This window comes from Oryx dammah, unplaced genomic scaffold (genome assembly GCF_014754425.2).
Source record: "Oryx dammah isolate SB20612 unplaced genomic scaffold, SCBI_Odam_1.1 HiC_scaffold_15, whole genome shotgun sequence".
In the NCBI taxonomy this organism is placed as follows: domain Eukaryota; kingdom Metazoa; phylum Chordata; class Mammalia; order Artiodactyla; family Bovidae; genus Oryx; species Oryx dammah.
Window position 1 is genome coordinate 24,141,508 of NW_024070199.1, and position 21,203 is coordinate 24,162,710.

Genomic DNA, 21,203 nt, shown 5'->3' on the forward strand with positions numbered 1-21,203 from the left:
ATATTTTATTATAGCAAAAAGGACCTCTGAATCTATGAATAGTCACTCTCCACCCCCCTTGTTTGCCTCCACCCTGACCCCTAAGCAACCACAAAGCTACTCTGTCGCTACAGATCTGCCTACTCTGGACATTTCACATAACTGGACTCATACGATGGTGTTCTGTGACGAGGAAGCCATTCTCTCGCGATGCACTTCAGCAGCAGACCCTCTGGTGGCTCCGTGAACTTGTACCCAGAGAGGTGCTTGCAGTATAGCTGCTAACCACATGTGGCCATCCAAATGATTAACAGTGGATATACTAAAACTTCAGTTCCTCAGTTCTCAGCAGCCACAGTTCAAGTGCGTAACAGCCCCCTGTAGCTCGTGGCTATCACATTAGACAGCACAGATGTGAAATACCACCGTCACTGCAGAGTTCTGTTGGACAGTGCTAACTCCAAGGATACCCAGATATTTGCTCCTTAACCCACTGTCTCCAAAATGCTTGTTTCTTCAAGTGTTGAAAAGTTATCTTTGCAGATGGAGAGTGAAGGTGAGAAAGAGGTAAGGGGAGGCGGGGTGGTGGTGGAGGGGCGCTGGGCAGGGGGAGGAATACGAGCAGGAGTTGGGAAGGGAGGGAGAGAGTGGTGTGCCAGGAAGAGCCAACCTCCTCCTCACACCTTCCCCCACCGCCTCAGTGTTATGCCAGGTGCCCAGGGAGCTCCCCCGGCCGGGACCCAAACCTGAAAAGCTTTCTGTTTAGTGAAGTTCATCCAAAAGGCAGATATGCCAAAGCCTTTGGAAGCGCTTCAAGAAATCTAGCTTCTACCTCAGCCGTTTGATGATTTCTGAAGCGTTTCATGCCAGGGGCTGAACTGAGGGACTCCTTAATGAGAGTGAACAGTCCTGATCAATTTCCGGCCAGCAGCGGCTACTTTGGTTGCCAAGACATGACCACTAAGGCTGATGATGGACACCCCAAAGCTAGAGCCGTGGAATCTTGGCATGCCTGGACAGGAGGGAGCCCAGGCTCTGAGTTCCACTCCTCTCCTTGGGTTGTCACTGCTTCAGCTATAATGTCTTTCTTCTTATTCTCCAAAGATGTCTCAGCCACTGGCTCCCAGGAGCACGCAGCAGGTTATTTCAAACTGTGGTTTTAGATGCATTAAGATGATCAGACTGAAGAATGATGGACAAACAAAAGGAAAAACAGAATCATATTCAGAAAGAAATCTTTTACCGATCCAAGGGTCCTTTGTTCCAAAACACTCTCAAAAATCATCCATCATGACATTTAAAGTTGTTTTCAATTCAGTTCAGTCGTTCAGTCGTGTCCGACTCTTTGCGACCCCATGAATCGCAGCACGCCAAGCCGCCCTGTCCATCACCAGCTCCCAGAGTTCACTCAAATGCATGTCCATCGAGTCAGTGATGCCATCCAGCCATCTCATCCTCTGTCGTCCCCTTCTCCTCCTGCCCCCAATCCCTCCCAGCATCACAGTCTTTTCCAATGAGTCAACTCTTTGCATGAGGTGGCCAAAGTACTGGAGTTTCAGCTTTAGCATCATTCCTTCCAAAGAACACCCAGGTGTATTATTAAGTTGGCTAATGTCCTTTTGGTTAAACTCTGCTGAAAGATGTATCTTCTTTCCCTTTCTTTAGTAGTCAATTTATTAAAAAAAAAAAACAGGCAACCTAATGACTGTTTCTTCCAATGTGCCTGCTTGTCTAAATCAATAATTTTGTTTTGAATTGCCCCTCCTTCAATGAGTGACAGTGGGGGGATTTAAAGAATCAATAGACTACATTTCTAAGGTATCAGGAGCAAAAGAGAACCAGGTGAATATTCACCAAGCTATGACAAGAGTTCATTTGCTAACAAGCTGTTCTTTCAGGGAAGGGTGCTGTGTGTTTCTTGGTCCTTTGGTTTTCAGAAACATCCTTCACCATGGAGATGTAGCTAAGCAGTAAGAGGTGGTTCTATGAGGGGGCTTCTGAGCCTAAGCAACAAACCAGGCTTGAAGAACTGGCCCTCTGGAGTTCTCAGTTCAGCCGCTGCCATTACTCTGCCCCCTTGAAGTCATCTGTTACTTTCATGACTTCACACAGTCAGTGAACATTATATCCATAATTCAGGGTGTTCCCCCCTCTATGTTTTAGCTCTAGTAATCCTCTCAATAACTTTGAGTTGGTGCCATTCTTCCTTACATCTTAGAGCTGAGGAACTGGAAGTTTAGAGATGTTGAAGAAGCCACACAACCATCAAGGGGATTTGCTAGGGCCAGACTTCCGGTGTCTTGCATCCCAGGCTGACATTTAGACCATCTTCCTTATGTGACAACTTGTGCCGGTTGGTATGGAAAAGAGAAAGCAGAGGAGCAAGGGGATCTGAAGATCAGGGATCCCAGAGGCCTGAGAACAGGCTTAGGCTGTTACTTCACAGGTAGTTCCTACTTTGGGCAAAGGGGGGTTCTCATAAAGTAAGGCGGCTTTCATCCTTGCAGTGAATGGCTTGTATCTGCCGGTGAGAGAGAATTTCCATGGGACTGAATAACCAAGGATGCTTCAGCCACTCTCCCCATTGAGAGTTTGCAGAACTGCGTGCCCCCAGCTTTACCTTTAATGAGCTCACCGTATTCCCATTTTCATGTGATTGCAGTATAAATATACTATTACCTCGACAAGTCAAATCAATCCAATCAATATTTATATATGTGTGTATATATATATAAACTTATATAGTTCAACTTATATAGTGTGGGAGATTGATTGCAAAGACAGCCTTAGATCTCCAACCCTCTCTGGATCCTGTATGTTTTGCAATGTGATTTCAGAACATCTCCCTCCTTCATGCCCCTGGGTAGACCGGGTGACTTGCTTTGGCCAACAGAGTGAAGCAGAAGAGAACTGAGGTTGTTTTTCAGAGCTTAGGCATCAAAGGGCCTTGCACACATCGACCCTGTCTCAGAACTTGCCCACCATCATGGAACAGCCAGGACAGCCTGCTGGAGGACGAGAGACCAGCAGAGAAAAGTTGGTTTGGCTCAGCTGAGGTCAGTACAGACCCAGCCAGCAACCAACACATCACCCAGGTGGCCTCAGACATGGGAGCAAGCTCCACCAGGATCACCAGAGCCTAATAACGCCTCAACAGAGCTGACCCATCTACCTACAGGCTTGCAAGCAATAATAGCTATTATTTGAAACCAGAAATTTTAGGGCCAGAGGAGATAGGAGTCCAACCAGTCAGAACCTGCTTCACCAACCTGATCGAGGCTAACGTCCCGAAAAAGGTTCACTCTCACAGGTTTAGATCCCACAAGCATTTGAAGATGCTCCTGGGGAAATACTTACTATTTCTGATGGAAGGGTTTCAAGACCTAAATTGCTCAGAACTTGGCTAAAAGAGCAAAAGCTTGGAGTCAGGCAATCTGGGTTAGAATCCTCCCCCGAGCACTTGAGTCCTACGTGGAAAAGTCACTCTGCCCCCAGGGGTACTCACTTGAGACCAGATGAATTTAGTATGAAGCAAAGTAATCCTGGCTGGCTAAGGAGGTTTATTACCAAAGGGCCAGAGCCTCATTCGTGTGTGAACAGGACCGAATGAGTCTCAGGTGCACAGAACTCTTTTACAAACAGGGCTCAGGTTCTTCCTAGAAGGTAGACTCTCTCCTTGGCTTTCCCTAATGAATGCTGCCCCCTACAGTACATATGTAAAATAGGCTTTAAAAAACAATTCTGTGCAGGGACACCTTCTATCTTCTGTCTGAGTTGAGGGCAAGGAAATGGAAATGAGTTCAATGTTAGGTGGTTACCCATAACTTCTCACTTGGTGGTCACAGCTATTTCCGTCTGGCAGGGGTCCTCGTCTGTGGCCTCAGAACATGAGTTTGGCCAACGAATCTGAAGTTAAGGGAGAAATCTCCCCCACGTATGTGAATGGAGTAAAGGAAGTCATCGCAAATCACATACAGGCTGTTATCTGCAGGAATGCAACTTTTGCTCAGTAATGAACCCTAAAGAGTAAGCAGCATGAAGAATAAAGCCCATGGTTGGGATGAATGGAGATCTTCAATGGAACCAGTCCAAAGGTGGGGCTTTGGGAACCCCCAACAAACTGCTGGGGGAGCATGTATCACTACCAGGCCCCTCTAGGACCTACTAAAATCACACCCACTTTACCCTTTGCCTAGGATCGTCAAATCCTCTCTTTGCAAGGGAGGATCTGTTCCAATCTACCTTTAATGTAAGGAATCCTCCTTAGGAACCTTAGGGAGTGATGACTTAGCCTCCATATCTGTTGCCCTGGAGTCAGGGAACTCCCTACACCTCAGACAGCCTTTTCAACTGTGAGAAGACAAGAGCGAAAAACTTTCTTTTTAAAAATGAAACCCAAGTTTGCCTCCTTGTCATTTTTTATTTCTGCCCTCTGTGGCTCTGTGTGTGTTAGTCACTCCGTTGTGTTGGACTCTATGACCCGACGGACCGTAGCTCGCCAGGCTCCTCTGTCCATGGGGTTTCCCAGGCAAGCATACTGGAGTAGGTTCCATTCCCTTCTCCAGGGGATCTTCCTGACCCAGGGATCAAACCCAGGTCTCCTGCACTATAGCCAGATTCTTTAGTGCCAGGGAAGCCCCACCCTCTGTGGCTAGAGGGAAAAAAAAAAGCTGGTCCAATATACAGACCATTTCTAAAAGGAAATCAGTCTCTCTCCATAAAACAGGTCCCTCTCCATGAGATTGTTCCCTAAAACATCTTTCTTCCTAACTGCTGAATCCAGAGACTTAGCTTTATTCTTCCTACACTCTTTCTCATAGCTCTTCTCTTCTCAAGAGCCGGTATGACGCGGTGTGATGAGGTCACCTGCGCTATGCGTAACAGCTGTCTCTTCCACCAGACTGTCAGTTCCATGAAGGCAAGCATCATCGTCTGCTTTTTCACTTTCAAATTTTCAGTTCCTAGCATGATGCCCAAGACAGAGGAAGCACCTGAACACGTGCTGAACAGATGGAAGAGTTTCAAGTACACGAACATGCAGCCAAATAAGAAGGGGGAGACTGTTACTCCACTGTACAGTCTGGCTGGAATTCCCCACCTCTTAAAACTGGAGCCAAATCTAGCCTAACTTTTCTTGCAGCAAAAAGCAGCAAGTACCTTCAAAGACCCTTATCCTTAGGGCGAATCCTGAGTCTTGCATCCATCAGCTGGTGGCCCACTGGAGGGAGAGAGCACATCCTTGTGGAGACTAACTTCGTGCTGGTCTGCCATCAGCTCCTCACCACTGGAGAGGATGCTTTCCCACCTTACCACATGAACCTGGTCACGCCACGATGTGGGTTTTATTCAGTCCACATATATTCTACAAAACTGTGAGAACAACTGGTTGGAAGACTGGAAGAAAATGTGACAGTCTAGAGACACCCTCCTCCTAGACTGCCTCCACTCGAACACAATACAAAACCTGGGCAGTAGGGGGCAGCAGAGACTCACTGTCCTGGACTATTCTGAGCCAAAGGACTTTTTTTTGCATCCTTGCTTTATTCAAGGTGAGTTATTACGGATCCCTGATTCCCTACTCTTTTTCATCTTTCATAAAAATGCTCTGATTCTCCCATTTTGAAAAAGGCGGAGGCAGCCTCACATATGGAGAGGGCTTCTTGACCTTTGCTCTTATGAAGGAAGTAGGCTAGGCCGCTGATGGAAATCTCGAATAAGAGATTTCGCTGAAAAGATCTCTGGAATCTCCCCTAAGTCTGGGGAGCCTTGCCAATCCCATGAATCAACTTGGCTGCCACTGTTGATGGCAGGAGCTCCTGGGACACTAAGGATGTAAATTGTGCCCACAATGCCTTGGCATCAGCCATTGTGTGGCACAACCATTTATCTCCATGGGTGGCACCCTCTGATGGCCCATGCATCACTTCCACCACGCCAGAGATGACTGTGACCATTATGCTGGAGACAAATGTTCTCAATTATCCTCAGTTGACACCCTCATCGGAAGATGGTTCTCTGACATGTGATGGAATCCTAATGAAATGCACAAACTCGGAAGCTTGCAGATGGCAAGCTGCTGCTAAGAAACAGGCCTTTCATCTGTCAGTTTCGTTTAGGCCTGAGGATGCCACGTCCTCAGCACAGAGGCAGCCACGCGTGTTCACAAGGAACTCACCCAGCTGGTGCAGCTACATGAGCTGTCAAGGCTTTTGTTTTTAATATGTATTTATTTGGCTGTGCCGGGCGTTAGTCACGGCACACAGGATTAGCTGGGGCGTGTGGGATCTAGTTCTCTGACCAGGGATGGAACCTGGGCCCCCTGCACTGGGAGCACGGAGTCTTAGCAACTGGATCACCAAGGAAGTCCCAAGCTGTCAAAGTTTTACTGTTCAGGAACAGTCCCTGTTCTAACCAGCATTCTCTTAACCTTCGCATTGTGAATACTGTCCCCATATGCTCATAGAAAAGTTAATCTCATTTATATTTATCTTTTCATGTTAATAAACACTGTCAAATACCTAACTTGGTGAAGGAAAATATTAAAAAAAAGAACATTAAATGAACAACTAAACTAAGCTCTGGCTGCAGATGACACCTGGATAAAAATGACCAGGGGCGCCCCCAGAAACATAAATACTTTCCCTTACCAATGATCCTTGAAATTAAATTGAATTCCTGTATGTGTGACACTTTCCACACAGCAGATGGAAGCGACAGAAATACTGAAATTCATCACCTGAAGATCAGATGAACATCCACTAGTTATTTGTGGTTCCTGACACAAGACTAATCAAAGAGATCTTTCATCTTCCTAAATGGTTTCTTTTCTTTTTCTCGACTCATTCATTCTGTTACGAAAATCCAGGTTTATCGTATTTTCGAGGAAGGATATATAGCAGAACCATGAGCTCGCGCATGGCTTTGAAACACATCCATATTTAGAGAGAAACAAACACGGTTACATCCTTCTTATTCTTCTCCCTGCAAAAACGATGGCTCGAATATGAAAAGTTATTAGTTTGACACTTTGGAGGGACTGATGCGTTTCCTCCTCTGAAGGCTCTTCTGAATTACACAGTAGATCAAGGAAATGGCTCCCGAAGGTGGCCAGACAGAGTGCTTTCACCTTCAGGTCTGACTTTAGTTTAATGCTAGAGGTTAAGGAGCGAAGCGAGGATGGAGCATGCGAAGGAAGGAGCACCATAAAGGCTCCTCTCCAGGTGGCTCTGCTGGCACTCACCCTTCCTCTCAAAAGGAAAGAGCTCTTATACTCATCAAGTAACACCAAACTCTCCAAGTGCAGGCGGAGAAAGAGTCAGAAGATGGTTCTCCACGCAGAGAGCGGATGAGCTAACAGCTCCCCGTGACCATCTCCTTGCCCTGAGTTCCCTCTGTTACTCTATCTAGATTCCACAGAGGCAACTCTCCTTTTTATATTTCCAACCGAAGTCTGGGATCCAAATCCATCTCCTTATTTTCCATTAGCTCAACTGAAACAAGAAAGCATTGAATGATTTTTGTTTTTCTTAAATTAAGAACTTCACTAGAGATTAGTGAGGCAATAGCAAGAAATCAAAAGATCCAAAGACCCTGTGCAAATAGGTAGGTCTACAAGTATAAGGTGCTGACTCCGGAGACTACACGTGAATATGTGTACAATAAAAAGCACGTACATCAAATAATTCTAATTACATAAAAATGTCTTGCATACTATAAAGTGACATTCAAATGTGTTAGGAAGTACTGAGACCATGTGTTTTTAGCTACATTTGAAAGACTCTCCTGGTGATCCAGTGGTTAAGACCCCTTGCTTCACAGCTTCGATCTCTGATAAGGGAACTGAGCTCCTGCAACGTCAGTGTCAATGGCTCCCTATGAACTGAGCTCCTGCTATATGCTAAGCATTAGTTTGGGCATCTTCCTGTGTTCATCTCTATTACCTATTAACAACATACAACAAAGTAGTTGCTGAGAACTGCAGGGCAATTAAAAGGTAGCTTGCCCTTTAACTGCCCAACAAAGGGGACCATGAATTCCCCCTAGGAGAGAGGTTCTCAAACTTCAGTGATGTAAGAAGGATAAGGGTGTAAAATCCAGACTTTCAGATTCTAACTCAGAAATCTGAACTAGAAGGACTAGGTTTGTAAAGCTTCAGGATTTCTCTCTAAAGCAATGACCTCAAAGGATGCTGGTGTTGGAGGCCCATTCATCAGACCTTGAGGAATGATGGAGCCTTGAATTCACGGTCCCACCAGACCATGGGATGTGAGCTGTTCACCTCAGACTTAACAGGGAGACCACGTGGGGCTAGGTCCCTCTTCCATCAGACCGGGGCAATCTGCATACATATGTTGGAGCGTAAAAATGTCATAGTGGAGGCACTATTTTGGAGAGAGGTGCCATGTGTTTGCGGACTTTTCATCTCTTCAACTAGGCAACGTCAATAATTTGTTTAGAACAAGAAGGAACCAGGGTGTGAAATGCAAACTAGAAAAATGAAACCTGCCTTTACTGCAGGAACCATAACCTCCACCCTCTGACCTGTGAAAGGGCACCATTAACAGCAAACCAAGGGACTACACAACATTGAGAAAGATCAGAAGGCATTAACTGTTTCAAGCCACGCAAATGACAGCCACAATGTCAATAAACTCCAGTTATTAGGAAACAAGTCACACCCTGCATAGAAATGTCCTCAACCAACAGAAGAGACAGGATAGAAAACTTGAACCGAACTCTACAAAAAAGGAGGAAACAAACACTTTCTATCTGACTTTCTCCCATCACCAGGGCTAGGGCAGCCTGTTGCTTCACAGATGAACGCACTGAATCTCTGCGAAGTGAGGTGACTCGACGCTGGGAAAGGATTAACAAAACCTTTCCCTTTCTGCATGAGAATTTGACCTTGGGTTGACCTTCTATCTCTGTTTCCCCTGGAAACTTGATAAAGATAGAATCCCAGCTATGTTACTAAGCAACACTGCTCATGATAAAAATGACCCTGGATAGTTAGACCACAACTGGACAGACAACAGCTGTAAATGAAGAATAAATGCCTGTTGGAGGCCACCATCATTTTGGACTTCTCTGAGTGCTTTGACTATCGATCGGGTCCAAGTCTTGTGGGAACCCTAGAAGTTAGGCAGATGGAGCTGTCACAGGAAATACTGGCTCCTGTGGGACACGCAGCTTTTAAGCTAGAGGAACTCCTACACCTGCCCCCGTGGGTCTTGTTCCTTCACACCTGAGCTGTCACCCAGGTGGGAAGGGGCAGTGATGGGCCCTGGATGCGTGGACTGCTGTCTACACTGCCATGAGGACCACCCCCATGGAACAGAAATGCCCACATTGCCCTGCTAACAACCTTCCTGACAGTCTCCAGCAGAGTGGAAGGGTGCCAGGTGTGGGCTCTGATGGTCTCAGCAAGACCCTGAGCATATGCCCTGGTGAGCAGCGCCCTTGCCCAAAGCTACACTCCTGGGAGATGACAGGGCCAGAACTCCAAGTCAGTTGGCTGCCTTCAAGGGAAACGCTTTCTGTTTAATTGCAGGGCCCAAAACTTTTCTCCTGAGATAACTGTATTCTGGCCCGAGACTGGTACAGCTGGTGAAAGGCCCTGCCATATGTGCTTTTCCCCTTCAGTGCCACGTGAGGTCCCTAGATTTGGAAGCATCTATTTCACCCTGCCTGCCCACCTTAACAGCTGCTAGATGGTTCTCTCAGCTCTTTGCAGGAAACCGCCCTCAGCAGGAAGCCCCTTTTCTTGTCACTTTGGCAAAGCGACATTGTAACTAGCCTTTAAACCAAGCACCTCCATGACTTACTCATCTCTGGCCCGAACACATTTTTCAGATCTATTGATAGATAGATAATATCCTGCCTAACTTGTCAGTGGTTTCTTTTGATCAAAGAAGTAGGAATGAAGAATAAGTAATTAACGGAGCAGATCTCTGCCTTGGCTTCCCCTTCAGTAATCTTCAGAAATAACTGTTTGATCAAGATAATATCTGGAGGAAGATCACAAGGAGTCCACAAGACTGCACGCAAGTCAGCATATGGAGGGACGGTGAGGACTCTGACCCCCATCTTAGTGATTAACTCAGGTTACCTCCTTGTTTCCCTCTAAAAGCTTTCAAGGCTTAGCAGAATCTTCAGAGGTGGGTTTTGGGGGACCAGTGAGTCCACCATCTCCCCAGATTGCTGGCATTCTAGTTAAAGGTACCTTTCCTTTCTATCAACATATGTGAGAACTGATTTTGTAAAGCAGCGAGCAGTGGGACCTCATTAGGTAACATGAGAGACTTCTTTAAACACAATGATACCCTGGTTCAAACCTTTGAGATGGCTCAGACAATGATGGCTTCAGGCTGAAGGGTCGTGGTGACATCACATCTGATCCCCAAACTGAGGTGACTATCACCCAAGAACACAGACAGGTACCCAAGCTCTCCCCTTGTTGGGGTGACAGCTCTGGAATGGCAGGGGTCCCCTGATGACCCCTACCCCAACACTGACATGATCTTGCAGAAGTCTCCCTCTGCAGGACCTTGTGAGGCTACTAATACCCGAGCCCACACAGGTCCTCCCGACCAGAAGGGTGAATGTGTCATTCCTTCTCAAACTCCCCTTCTTTTGCTCTCAGCGAAAATCTTCAGGTGGAAATCAGGGCAAATGATATTGCCTCTCTGATGGCTTCCTCAGCCTTCTTCTTCACGACTCTGAGCACATCCCTATTATACCACGAGGAACTGTGGTGTTGAGAAGACTCTTGAGAGTCCCTTGGACTGCAAGGAGGTCAAACCAGTCCATTCTAAAGGAAATCAACCCTGAATATTCATTGGAAGGACTGACACTCCAATAATTTGACCACCTGATGCAAAGAGCTGACTCATTGGAAAAGACCCTGATGCTGGGAAAGACTGAAGGCAGGGGGAGAGGGGGACGACAGAGGATGAGATGGTTGGATGGCATCACTGACTCTATGGACGTGACTTTGAGCAAGCTCCAGAGATAGTGATGGACAAACAAGCCTGGTGTGCTGCAATTCAGGCAGTTCATCAGACGCAACTTCGCGACTGAGCAACAACAGTAAGCACCACCCCTCCCCCAAGCTGTCCAGCACCCAGTCCTCCCTGTCACTACCTCCAGCCCAAAGTTGGGCACAAATGGTGCTGAACAAAGGCGACATGAAGCATGGGCACCCCAGCCATACGCTGTTTTGCATGGCCTGGACCACTGAATCAGCTTCATCTAAACTGTAATTTTAGGTCAGTATCTTGATTAACAGCAGAACATGGGCAACTTTTTCATGCTTCCCTCTCCCATTCACTAAGCCTGATAAAGAGCTTGCCTTACCAACCACAAAGTGACAAGTTTATCAGTTCAGTTCAGTCGCTCAGTCGTGTCCAAATCTTTGCGACCCCATGGACTGCAGCACGCCAGGCCTCCCTGTCCATCACCAACCCCCGGAGCTTGTTCAAACTCATGTCCATAGAGTCAGTGATGCCATCCAAAGACCCTGATGCTGGGAGAGATTGAAGGTGGGAGCTGTGGTTTGCCATTCCCTTCCCCAGAAGACCATGTTTTGTCAGAACGCTCCACCACGACCCATGAGTTTGGGTGGCCCTAAACGGCATTGCTCATAGTTTCATTGAGTTAGACAAGGCTGTGGTCCATGTGATCAGTTTGATTAGTTTTCTGTGACTGTGGTTTTCATTCTGTCTGCCCTCTGATGGGTAAGGATAAGAGGCTGATGGAAGCTTCCTGCTGGGAGAGACTGTCTGTGGGGGAATCCGGGTCTTGTTCTGAAGGGCGGGGCCATGCTCAGTAAATCTTTAATACAATTTTCTGTTGATGGGCAGGGCTGTTGTTCCCTCCCCGTTTTTTGACCTGAGGCCAAACTATGGTGAAGATAATGGGATCTCCTTCAAAAGGTCGCATGGTGTGCTGCCACACTCGGTGCTCCTGACCCTGTAGCAGGCCACCACTGACCCATGCCTCTGCTGGAGCCTCCTGGACACTCACAGGCTAGTCTGGGTCAGTCTCTTGTGGGCTCACTGCTCATTTCTCCTGGGTCCTGGTGGACACAAGATTTTGTTTGTGCCCTCCAAGGGTGTTTCCCCAGTCCTATGCTCTATGGTGGGATTAATGGCAATCTCCACAAGAGGGCTTATGCCACACCCAGCTCTGCTGCACCCAGAGCCCCTGCCCCTGTGGCAGGGCACTGCTGACCTGTAACTCTGCAGGAGACACTCAAACACTCAAAGGCAGGTCTGGCTCCGTCTCTGAGGGGCCTCCTGGTGCAGCAAACAAAGCAAAAGGTTTTGTTTGAGCCCTCCGAGGATCTCTGGTGGGTATGGGGTTTGATTTTAAATGTGATTTTGCCCCTCCTACTGCCTTGCTGTGGCTTCTCCTTTGCCCTTGGACATGGGGTATCTTTTTTTGGTGGGAACTAACATTATCCTGTTGATGGTTGTTCAGCAGCAAGTTGTAATTTTGGAATTCTCGCACAAGAAGATGAGCGCACATCCTTCTACTTCACCACACAGATTCTAAATCAGTGGCTCCAATGTTATTCGGACGTAACACTGTGCTAAACGCTGTTAAAATCCTATCTCCAGCCATGTCTGGCTCTCCTTGTCTGCCCAGCACAGGCAGAAGTGAACAAGGAAGAAGGAAGTGGCACAGAGAATGAAGGCCTGAGGAAGGAACCCATTAGAAAGTGCTGGTGGAGCCAAACAGCCAGTCAAAATCAAAGAGTTCATTAATGCTTCGCAGTGACTCAGTGACAGAGACCTTTAGACCCACTTTACAGAAGGGAAAGCTGAGGCCTGGAGAAGTGTCTTGAGTGCCGGGTAGGAGTGAGCTTGATCTCAAACCCAAGTGCTTTTGCACTAAGCCACGGTCATCAGTTGTGACTGTCAGCAAGGTACCAAGATTAGTTTTTAGCAAATGATCTTGTTATATACGTCAGTGTCTTAAAATAATTTGCTAATTTCAAAGACAAAATATTTTTTTCCCAAGAGAATGAAAATAAAAGTGTCAAATATGGAGAGAAACTAATCCTCTCACACAGTGTTGCTGGAAATTATAAATAGGGATAACCTTTTGGGAGCAAAATTTGGCACTGTTAAAACAAATGTAAAATGTGCACATTTTACCCTTCAATAAGCAATTTTATTGAAACAGTTGTATACATGCAAAAAAGACACATGAGGACATTAACCTCAAAACTATAACATCAAAAAGTTAGAAGCAATCTAAATGAAAGTGACTGAAAATATTAAAGTAAGTTCATACAATGGAACACCATGCAACAATTTTATGAAGAAAGAAAATGAATGATCCATTAAAAAAATGTCTGTCCATGATTTGGTCATTTTATTTATAAGACTTAAGGTGTCCTATATAAAGTATTTCAAATAGTTCCTGGAAAAGAGTGAACATTAGGAGAAATTTATCAAAATGTTGCAGTATATACGTTTAACTATGATTTAAAATAGGAAATATAGAAAACTAAAAAAAAAAAAAAAAAAAAAAGTAATAGTATATGCATGAAAACAATGTTGTTTAGTCATTCAGTTCTGTCCAACTTTTTTACGACCCCATGAACTGTAGCCCGCCAGGCTCCTCTGTCTATCGAATTTTGCAGGCGAGAATACTGCAGCGGGCTGCCATTTCCTTGACCCAGGGATTGAATCCACGTCTCTTGACTCTCCTACACTGTCACGTGGATTCTTTACCACTGAGCCACTGGGGAAGCCCAATAGAGGAATACGAATTAAATGGTAAACAGTAGCTTTGTTTGGGAAGTGGGATTACAGAGGCTTTTTTTTTTCCTTTAATAAATTTGTATTGCCTGAATATTTTAATATAATTATTTTTGTATTGAAAATAAATATATTCTTTCTATAAAATGAAGAAGACATTAATATTCAGAAAAGACCATTCTCCTTATGCATAGAATTCGGTCTAAGAATACTAAGCATTCCAAATTTATATGATGGACTAAATATTTTAGAGATGTATTAAATTTCTGGCAGTATTACCCATTCAGAGGATGTAAGTGAGGGAATGGAAGGAAGAGAAAAGAGATCATGCCACAAATGTTGAGGGGGTGAAAAAAAAAAAACCAGCTATTTCATCTTCCCTGAAAATCTGTAATTCTGGCCTGGAGCCTTCAAGTCGCTAAGAGCCAAAAGAGAAAGTGAAGGGCCACCCTAAGTCCCGGCCACCCCTTGACAGACGTTTCACAGCTGATGCTGCAGACACATTCTGCAGGGTCCCCCTGACACATTCAGGCCAGGCAAGGCTGGCAGGAGTGCAGATCCAAAGGTGGGCCCAAACGATGAGAGTGATAATGATGCAAAGGACAACTAGCAGGTTTTCTAAAGCCTAAGGCTCTGCAAACTTTCTTCCAAACCTATAAAATCTGAAACCTAAATCTCTAGGAAAACTAATAGGATGTGTTGCTACACAGGCCATTTCTGGGTTTTGTGTGTCACCTATGTCCTTGGCCACCCTAAGGGACAAAGAATAATGAACTGTGTGAGTCCTGACGTTTTTTTCCTAACTCAGAAGGAGGTACTACTTGTTATTTTCTTCTACTTTACATCTCAGTTGATTGCTCAGTATAATCAGAACTCAATTCAGTGATGATGACAAAAGGGGAGTTTGTATTTTGGGGCAAGATTTTAAGAGGAATGCTTTAGCACAAAGTATAAAGTGCACTGGGGGTTTTGAAAAGTTGCTCACTACAATTTCCTGTTATTCCTCTTAACCCTTTTTTTAAAATTGGGACTAAATGTTGAAATATTTTTGCCATTTATTGCCAGAATAATGAACTTGCTGATATGATAAGAGCAAACTCTAGGACTGGAAATCCTAGGTCCGCGGGTCACAGAGAAAAGCAGATGAGTTGGTTCATCTGAGAGTGAGAAGCCAGAGCAAAGTGCCATCCAGGTCTGACTGACCCACAAGAAAGCTTCAAGGAAGGACAGGTAATGAGATTCTATCCCGGACTTGACCTCATTGGAAAGCAGTCCACACCTCAACTAGAGCTCCAACCACACTGAATGGCAATTTATCTGCTCATGAAGCTTTCTCCAAGTGAAGAATGATATCCAATGCACATAAGTACCTGTTGGGTCTTACACATGACCAGGTGGCTGAGTTACTTCTGTTCCCTGACCACAAACTATATTTTGCACACAAGCCACCAACATCAGTCTGCAAGGTCAGATTCAAGGGAGAACACAGGGGCCATGAGGAAAGGAGGAGGAAATAATGACAGTGTCTGAAGGTAAAATTCCATAACCCTTTACCTCAGGACAGTGGAAAAGTAATAAAAAGTACCCAGGTCTGTCCCAACCTTGCTCTCCCTCAGCTCCTCAGGGCAGGAGAGAGTTAAAAATGTACCTCGCGTGCATCTGACCCTCCAGCAGTAATTTTTATCACTGCAAATCCTTACAGGATTGTGAGCATGTTACAGCTTCCAAAACATTCTCAGGCGTATTCCCTCACTTGACACTCCTCACAGCCATCCCAGGGGACAGGACAGAGCTGGGGTTCAATTCTAGGACCTAGATGCGGACATGAACTGCAGCCCTCAACTACCAGTCAGGAAAAGTTACTAATCTCATTTAGCCTCATTTTATCTGTAAAACGGAGTTAATATGTACCTCATGGAATGTTTGTGAAGATCAAGTAACATTGCGAAAACCAAAGTCCCTGGCAAATATTATGCACTCCACAACTGAATATGGCTTTCCTTACTTCGACGCTGGAGCCCTTCCCCAGGACCCACAGCCCTGTCCCGCAGAAGGCCTCCCGGCTGTTTGCTCACTTGGGGCGCACACAGCAACCCCCGCCCGGGACAGAGGCAGACTGGCGGCTGCCCCAGTGTCAGAGGGCAGCCCCCGCTGGGCTGCCTGAGTGACCCTCCGTCGTGCGGGCCCTGGGACACAGGTCCGGCCACCAACCCTGCACCCTCCCACGTGTGTTCCCTTCACGGCAAACCTTTTCCTTATTTTCTCAACTTTTTGGACACTGGCCTCACATCCATCCTTGAAACTTTTTTCATGTCTCTTCTCCCCAAAGGATTATGGAACAAGGGCAGGCCGGTCTAGCAGAAGGCCCCACACAACCTTTCCCAACATCATCTCCTTTCTCCCCACCTCCTTCAACCTGCACGCCTCTAACCAACTCCCAGTGAGCAAAGAAAGCTTAGAGCATTTCCTTTCTACTTTCAGGAAAAGCACTGTATAAACCGTGATTCTGGAACCAAAGTACCTGAGTTCAGTTCCATCTCCACCTCTCACTCTCTGCTGTGACCTCAGCAAGTACTTAACCTCTCTTTCCCTTAGTTCCATCCTTTGTAAGGGAGGATAACAATACAACTTCGGGGGATTCAATGAGGCACATAATAGGAGCTCAACAAAATCAGTTCTCTTCTAGCTTATCTATGTATATAAATGTATCTGGAAGGTTATGCACAGAATAGTTTATACTGGTGTCCTTCAGGGAACATATGGGGGAGAACTTTTATTTGATATAAACGTGTACCATTTTACAAGCATATATTGTTTTTGTAATTTAAACACACTTTTAACAAGAATATACTTGGGTATGGTAAAGAAAAGGAAAGGAGGAGGGGGGGGAAGGGAGGTGGAAAAGGAAAAAAGAAATGGTTTCCCTGAGGCAAAAGTGGAAGGCTGGATCAGAGTCGTCAGTGGTTGAGACCTTCTGACTATAGCTTTAGGGCCCGGTGCAGAGTTCCTCTTGCCTTGTTGGGGAAACCTTCAGCCATATATACCTCAGCCCTACGTAGATTTCCTTCATGTTTCCTCCAGTGTTCCAGGTGGAGGTGGGTGTAGGGTCTACTGGACCAGGTTATCGTGGGCTGGAGGGGTGAGTGCAGGGTTTCTGATCTCATTCACGGTGAAAGGGCTGCCAGTCTCCAGAAATACTTTAGGGATCAGGAGGCAGCTCTCCCGGGTCCCAGGGGAAGAGGGGGCACTCAGGACAAGCCCTGGAATGATTCCACACTACCAGGCAGAAGTGTTTCCAAGGGGCCTGGGAAGGCCCCCCCCAAGAAGTCCAGAACACTTTAGGAGGAATAAAGGAGGGCTCTACCTGTTACTGGAGAAGGCAATGACACCCCACTCCAATACTCTTGCCTGGAAACTCCTGTGGACGGAGAAGCCTGGTGAGCTGCAGTCAACGGGATCGCTAGAGTCGGACACGACTAAGCGACCTCACTTTCACTTTTCACTTTCATGCAATTGAGAAGGAAATGGCAATCCACTCCAGTGTTCTTGCCTGGAGAATCCCAGGGACAGGGGAGCCTGGTGGGCTGCTCTCTATGGGGTCACATAGAGTCGGACATGACTGAAGCAACTTAGCAGCAACAGCAGCTGCTTGTTACTGAAGAATCTTCAAAGCTGTCTCAATTTCCCCATTTCTCCAATGTCTCATGAGACACAGACTGCAGCAAGCTAAGGTCTGTCTTATTAACTTCTATGCAAGAGTCCCCATGGAGCTATTTACCTTTTCCCCATAACCTAAAACTTCAGTACTATGCACGGTCAAAAAAAAAAAAAAAAATCATATCCTTTTTTGGTAAGAGTTATATTATCAGAATGCCAGGAGGAATGCTGCCTACTCCTTATATGTAGCCAAGACATTCATTTAGCCAACCTACATTTCTGACTTTTTCAAAGGGTGAGAATCCTCTTGTTTCTAACTGCCCTCACATCACTTCTGATGGGTAAAAACCTATCAGCTCACAAAGCTTCATTTCTAGAGAATCGTCTACTCTATACAGCATGTTCTATGAAAATTTATTTTCAAACTGCAAACTCTTATATTGCTTTTATGTGTCTCCTGGACCCTACCCAGACAAACATAGCTATTCCTGCTGGAAACTACGAAAATGTAATATTTTCCTCACCTTATTAATACCTCTGCTAACAAAGGTCCTGCCAAACGAGCATGTTCTTCTGAGCAGTTCCCCTCACTGTATTTGCAGTCCCACACTTACCACAAGGAACTGGGTCTGCTATAAAGGAAGATGTCAGAAAGGACCCCCAAGAAAGTGGCTTACCTTTCTCGTGGCTGCTTGATGGCGGGGGTGGGGAAGTGACCGGTTTAGACTTGTCATAGTTGTTAAAGCTCTGGCTCCGTCGGTTGTTAGCAGTGGCTGACCCTCCGCGTGTCTTGGCCTCGCTGCCTGCAGCGGATACCCTCGCGGTAGGACCTGGAAGTCTAAAATGCAAAAGCAACAGAGTAATCGCTTCAGTCTCAGGAAAACAGTGGCATCTCGGAAGAAGGAACTGCAGCCATGCAAGAGGTAAAAAAACCATTTGAGACGTCGGATCTGCGGTGTTGTGAGTCCAGGGACTCAGTGGGACCGCCACAGACACCCAGGCCATAACGACCTCAGTCCAAAGGCAAAGTACGAGCTGTTCTCCTTCGAGCACAGAAAGAGAAATATACGACTATGTTTGCTGATTAGAAATACAAAGCTCAGGAGTTCCCTGGTGGCCCAGTGGTTAGGATTCTGGGCTTGCAATGCCATGCCCCACGTTCAATCCCTAGTCAGGGAACTAAGATGCCACAAGCCACACAGGATGACCAACAATAATAATAAAGCAAAGCTCATCTTCCTTTTTCTCCTGGATGAGTAATTTTAATTTTCAATAGGACCAAACCATGTCATCTCAAATTCTATCAAGAGTGGAACGTAAAGCCCTGTTAAGAACTAAAGTGTTTACATTTTGTGTGCATCTCTTCTGAAAGGTATTGAAATGGTTTTTTTTTCCATAATCTAGGGATGTAAGTATCTAGAAAAAGACTTAACTTATGATGGATATAAAGGGAACTGCTACCTGAGAACCTAACACGTCTGCAATGAAAACTTATGGCCTGGATGGAAACATCTGTTCAGACATACATTTTCCTTCAACACCTGACAACCTGTCTCCATAGACGTTACTCTGAGATTGAAGCCCAGCTTCTCTTAAGTAGATAGATAAAATCATATATTCCTTCTGTAAAATGAGCAGGAGTCTGTTAGCCTAAAGGCACACACTTTCCCTTTAAATAAAACACTTCATTTTTGGGATGGTTTGAGAAATAAAATCAGTAGACTAATCTTTAGTAATGTGTCTAAAGATATTACGGCCCATTCCCCAGAGAGTTAAGGCTAAGAGTCCCCAGATCAGAATTTTTGTTTAGGGACTACTAGGCAGACTGTTTCCAATCATTAAAGTTGAAAGATGAATAAATGATGAAATATTTAGTAATATCTTTCAGCTAAAACCCACTTAACAGTGTTTAAAAGCCACTGGAACCTCAGCCGACGAGCATTAGATCTAGTGATAAGTCTGAATTTTCAACTCATAAAGCTTTCAGCCTTCTCTTTCCACACAAATCTGTAAGTAAGCACCAAAGAAGTCTGCAGTCTGGAAGCATTTTAGATAGAAGCAGGCAAACACTTTAAAATTTGTTCTTGTTGGCTAAGCAAGAAAGATGGCTATACAGTAAGCAGAGAACATGAGCTGGTGTGAGAGGACTGTAAAATTCATACAGTCAAGAAAAAGCTGGCCCAGTTCCTTAACTGGGAGCTAGGAGAGAAGGAAGGGGGTGAGTTTTCCCAAAAAAAGTGGCAGAGGGAAGGCCTCACTTCTCACTACACTAGGGGGATTTACCCTCTGTTAAGTTACCCCATCTTATTTGGAGAAGATAGTCACCCCATGAGGACAGGCACAGAGAGGATGCAGAACCAGCAATGTCAGGCCCTGTGTTTGGGGACCAGAAGTGGCCAGCTTAACCAATCAGAAGAGGCCCAGCAAAGGGATCTTGGTATCTCGAGGTTCTGATTCCAGCGCAAACAACATCCTGTAAAGCCTCCAAGATGGACAGTGTTATCTGAGGACTCACAGCCAGAGGTGGAGCCGCTGCAGGTGCTGACGTGGGGCTCCTCCAGGCTGGACTCTGCAGGAGTTTTTATGCCCACAGATAGGCCTGGAAAAGGATGATGGACTTGTTCCAAGATGATGTCATAGCAACAGTTTTAAGTAGTGCAGGCTAACACAGGACACAGCATTCTACTCCAGTGTGGAACTGGTAAAGAACAGGGAAGCAAAAAGCATCGAGGAGGGAAAAGATGTATTCCTTTCAGAGTTGCCAGAGAGGCCTCCCTGCTCTAACCTGGGACTGGACCACAGATTTTTCAGGGCAGCACAGGGCCTTTATGGAGGCAAGAAATCAGTAATGGATGGGATGGCCACATCTTTGAATGAGGTGGGCAACCTGGTCCTCTGTGAAGCAGTGTGATATAGTGGATAAAATGAGCTTTTTCCTTTCAAATACAGACATAATATTGGGCCACTGTTATAATCTGAGACTCATATTCTGTGTTTGTCACTTTGGAATAATAGTAAAGTGCCCCATGGGATAACTGTAAACTTGAAATGGGACTTAATGTCCAGCCTGCTGTTTAAGTACTCATTGCAGGTTGGTTCCCCTCCTCCTCCTCTCTGCTGAGCGTAGATTCCTAAAAGAACTGGACACAGTCATAAAGAAAACATGTTATGGTATTAAAAAAGAATCGCACAAATAAAGAAGGAAATAGATCTAAGTTAAAGAAGCAGAAGAGAGCTGGACTAAAATCAGCACACAAGAGTTGGAGATCAACATTTCCAAAGAGGCATGACAGGCTTCATCATTTCCCTAAGGAACAATGGAGAAGAACAACTCCTTCATCCAAGTATTTGTGACAAAGACCTTACACCTGGGGTACCTGTGAGCCATCTGTGAGCTCCACTCCCCAGACTGAGACATCCTCAGTCCTGGATTAACTGAGACAGCTCTGGTTTCCCAGGTGCGGTCACCATCATCTCTTCCTTGAGTCAGAACCTAGAGGTGCTACACAGATCGACACACCCTTTAATGGCTGCAGGTTGTGCCAAGTTTTCTGAGACCTGGAAGAGGAGGTCTGGAAGGCCTTGAGGGCAGCTGACATGGCAAATAAAGATGGGTAGCACATACTGAACCATCAAAAGCCACCATAAAGCTCAAGCCAACTCACATCACTCTCTACCTCACCACCATCACACCCCAGTAAGAACAACACCCTTAACTTGATCAAATGGGAAAACTGGGTGGAGACCAAGTAACTTCTTCCGAGTGTCAGAAGGAATCCCTGTGAACACTGTGCTTTA

At 45.6% G+C, this 21,203-nt stretch overlaps 1 protein-coding gene across 5 annotated transcripts in view; it reads right to left on the bottom strand.

Annotated features, from left to right (window-relative positions):
* NAV2 (neuron navigator 2) overlaps positions 1-21,203 on the bottom strand; it is a 423,615-nt gene that overhangs the window by 208,520 nt on the left and 193,892 nt on the right. For all 5 annotated transcript variants that reach the window (XM_040255673.1, XM_040255672.1, XM_040255676.1 and 2 more), the window contains one exon: positions 18,083-18,243. In XM_040255673.1, coding sequence (XP_040111607.1) covers positions 18,083-18,243 — 161 coding nt within the window. The remainder of the gene's footprint in view (positions 1-18,082; positions 18,244-21,203) is intronic.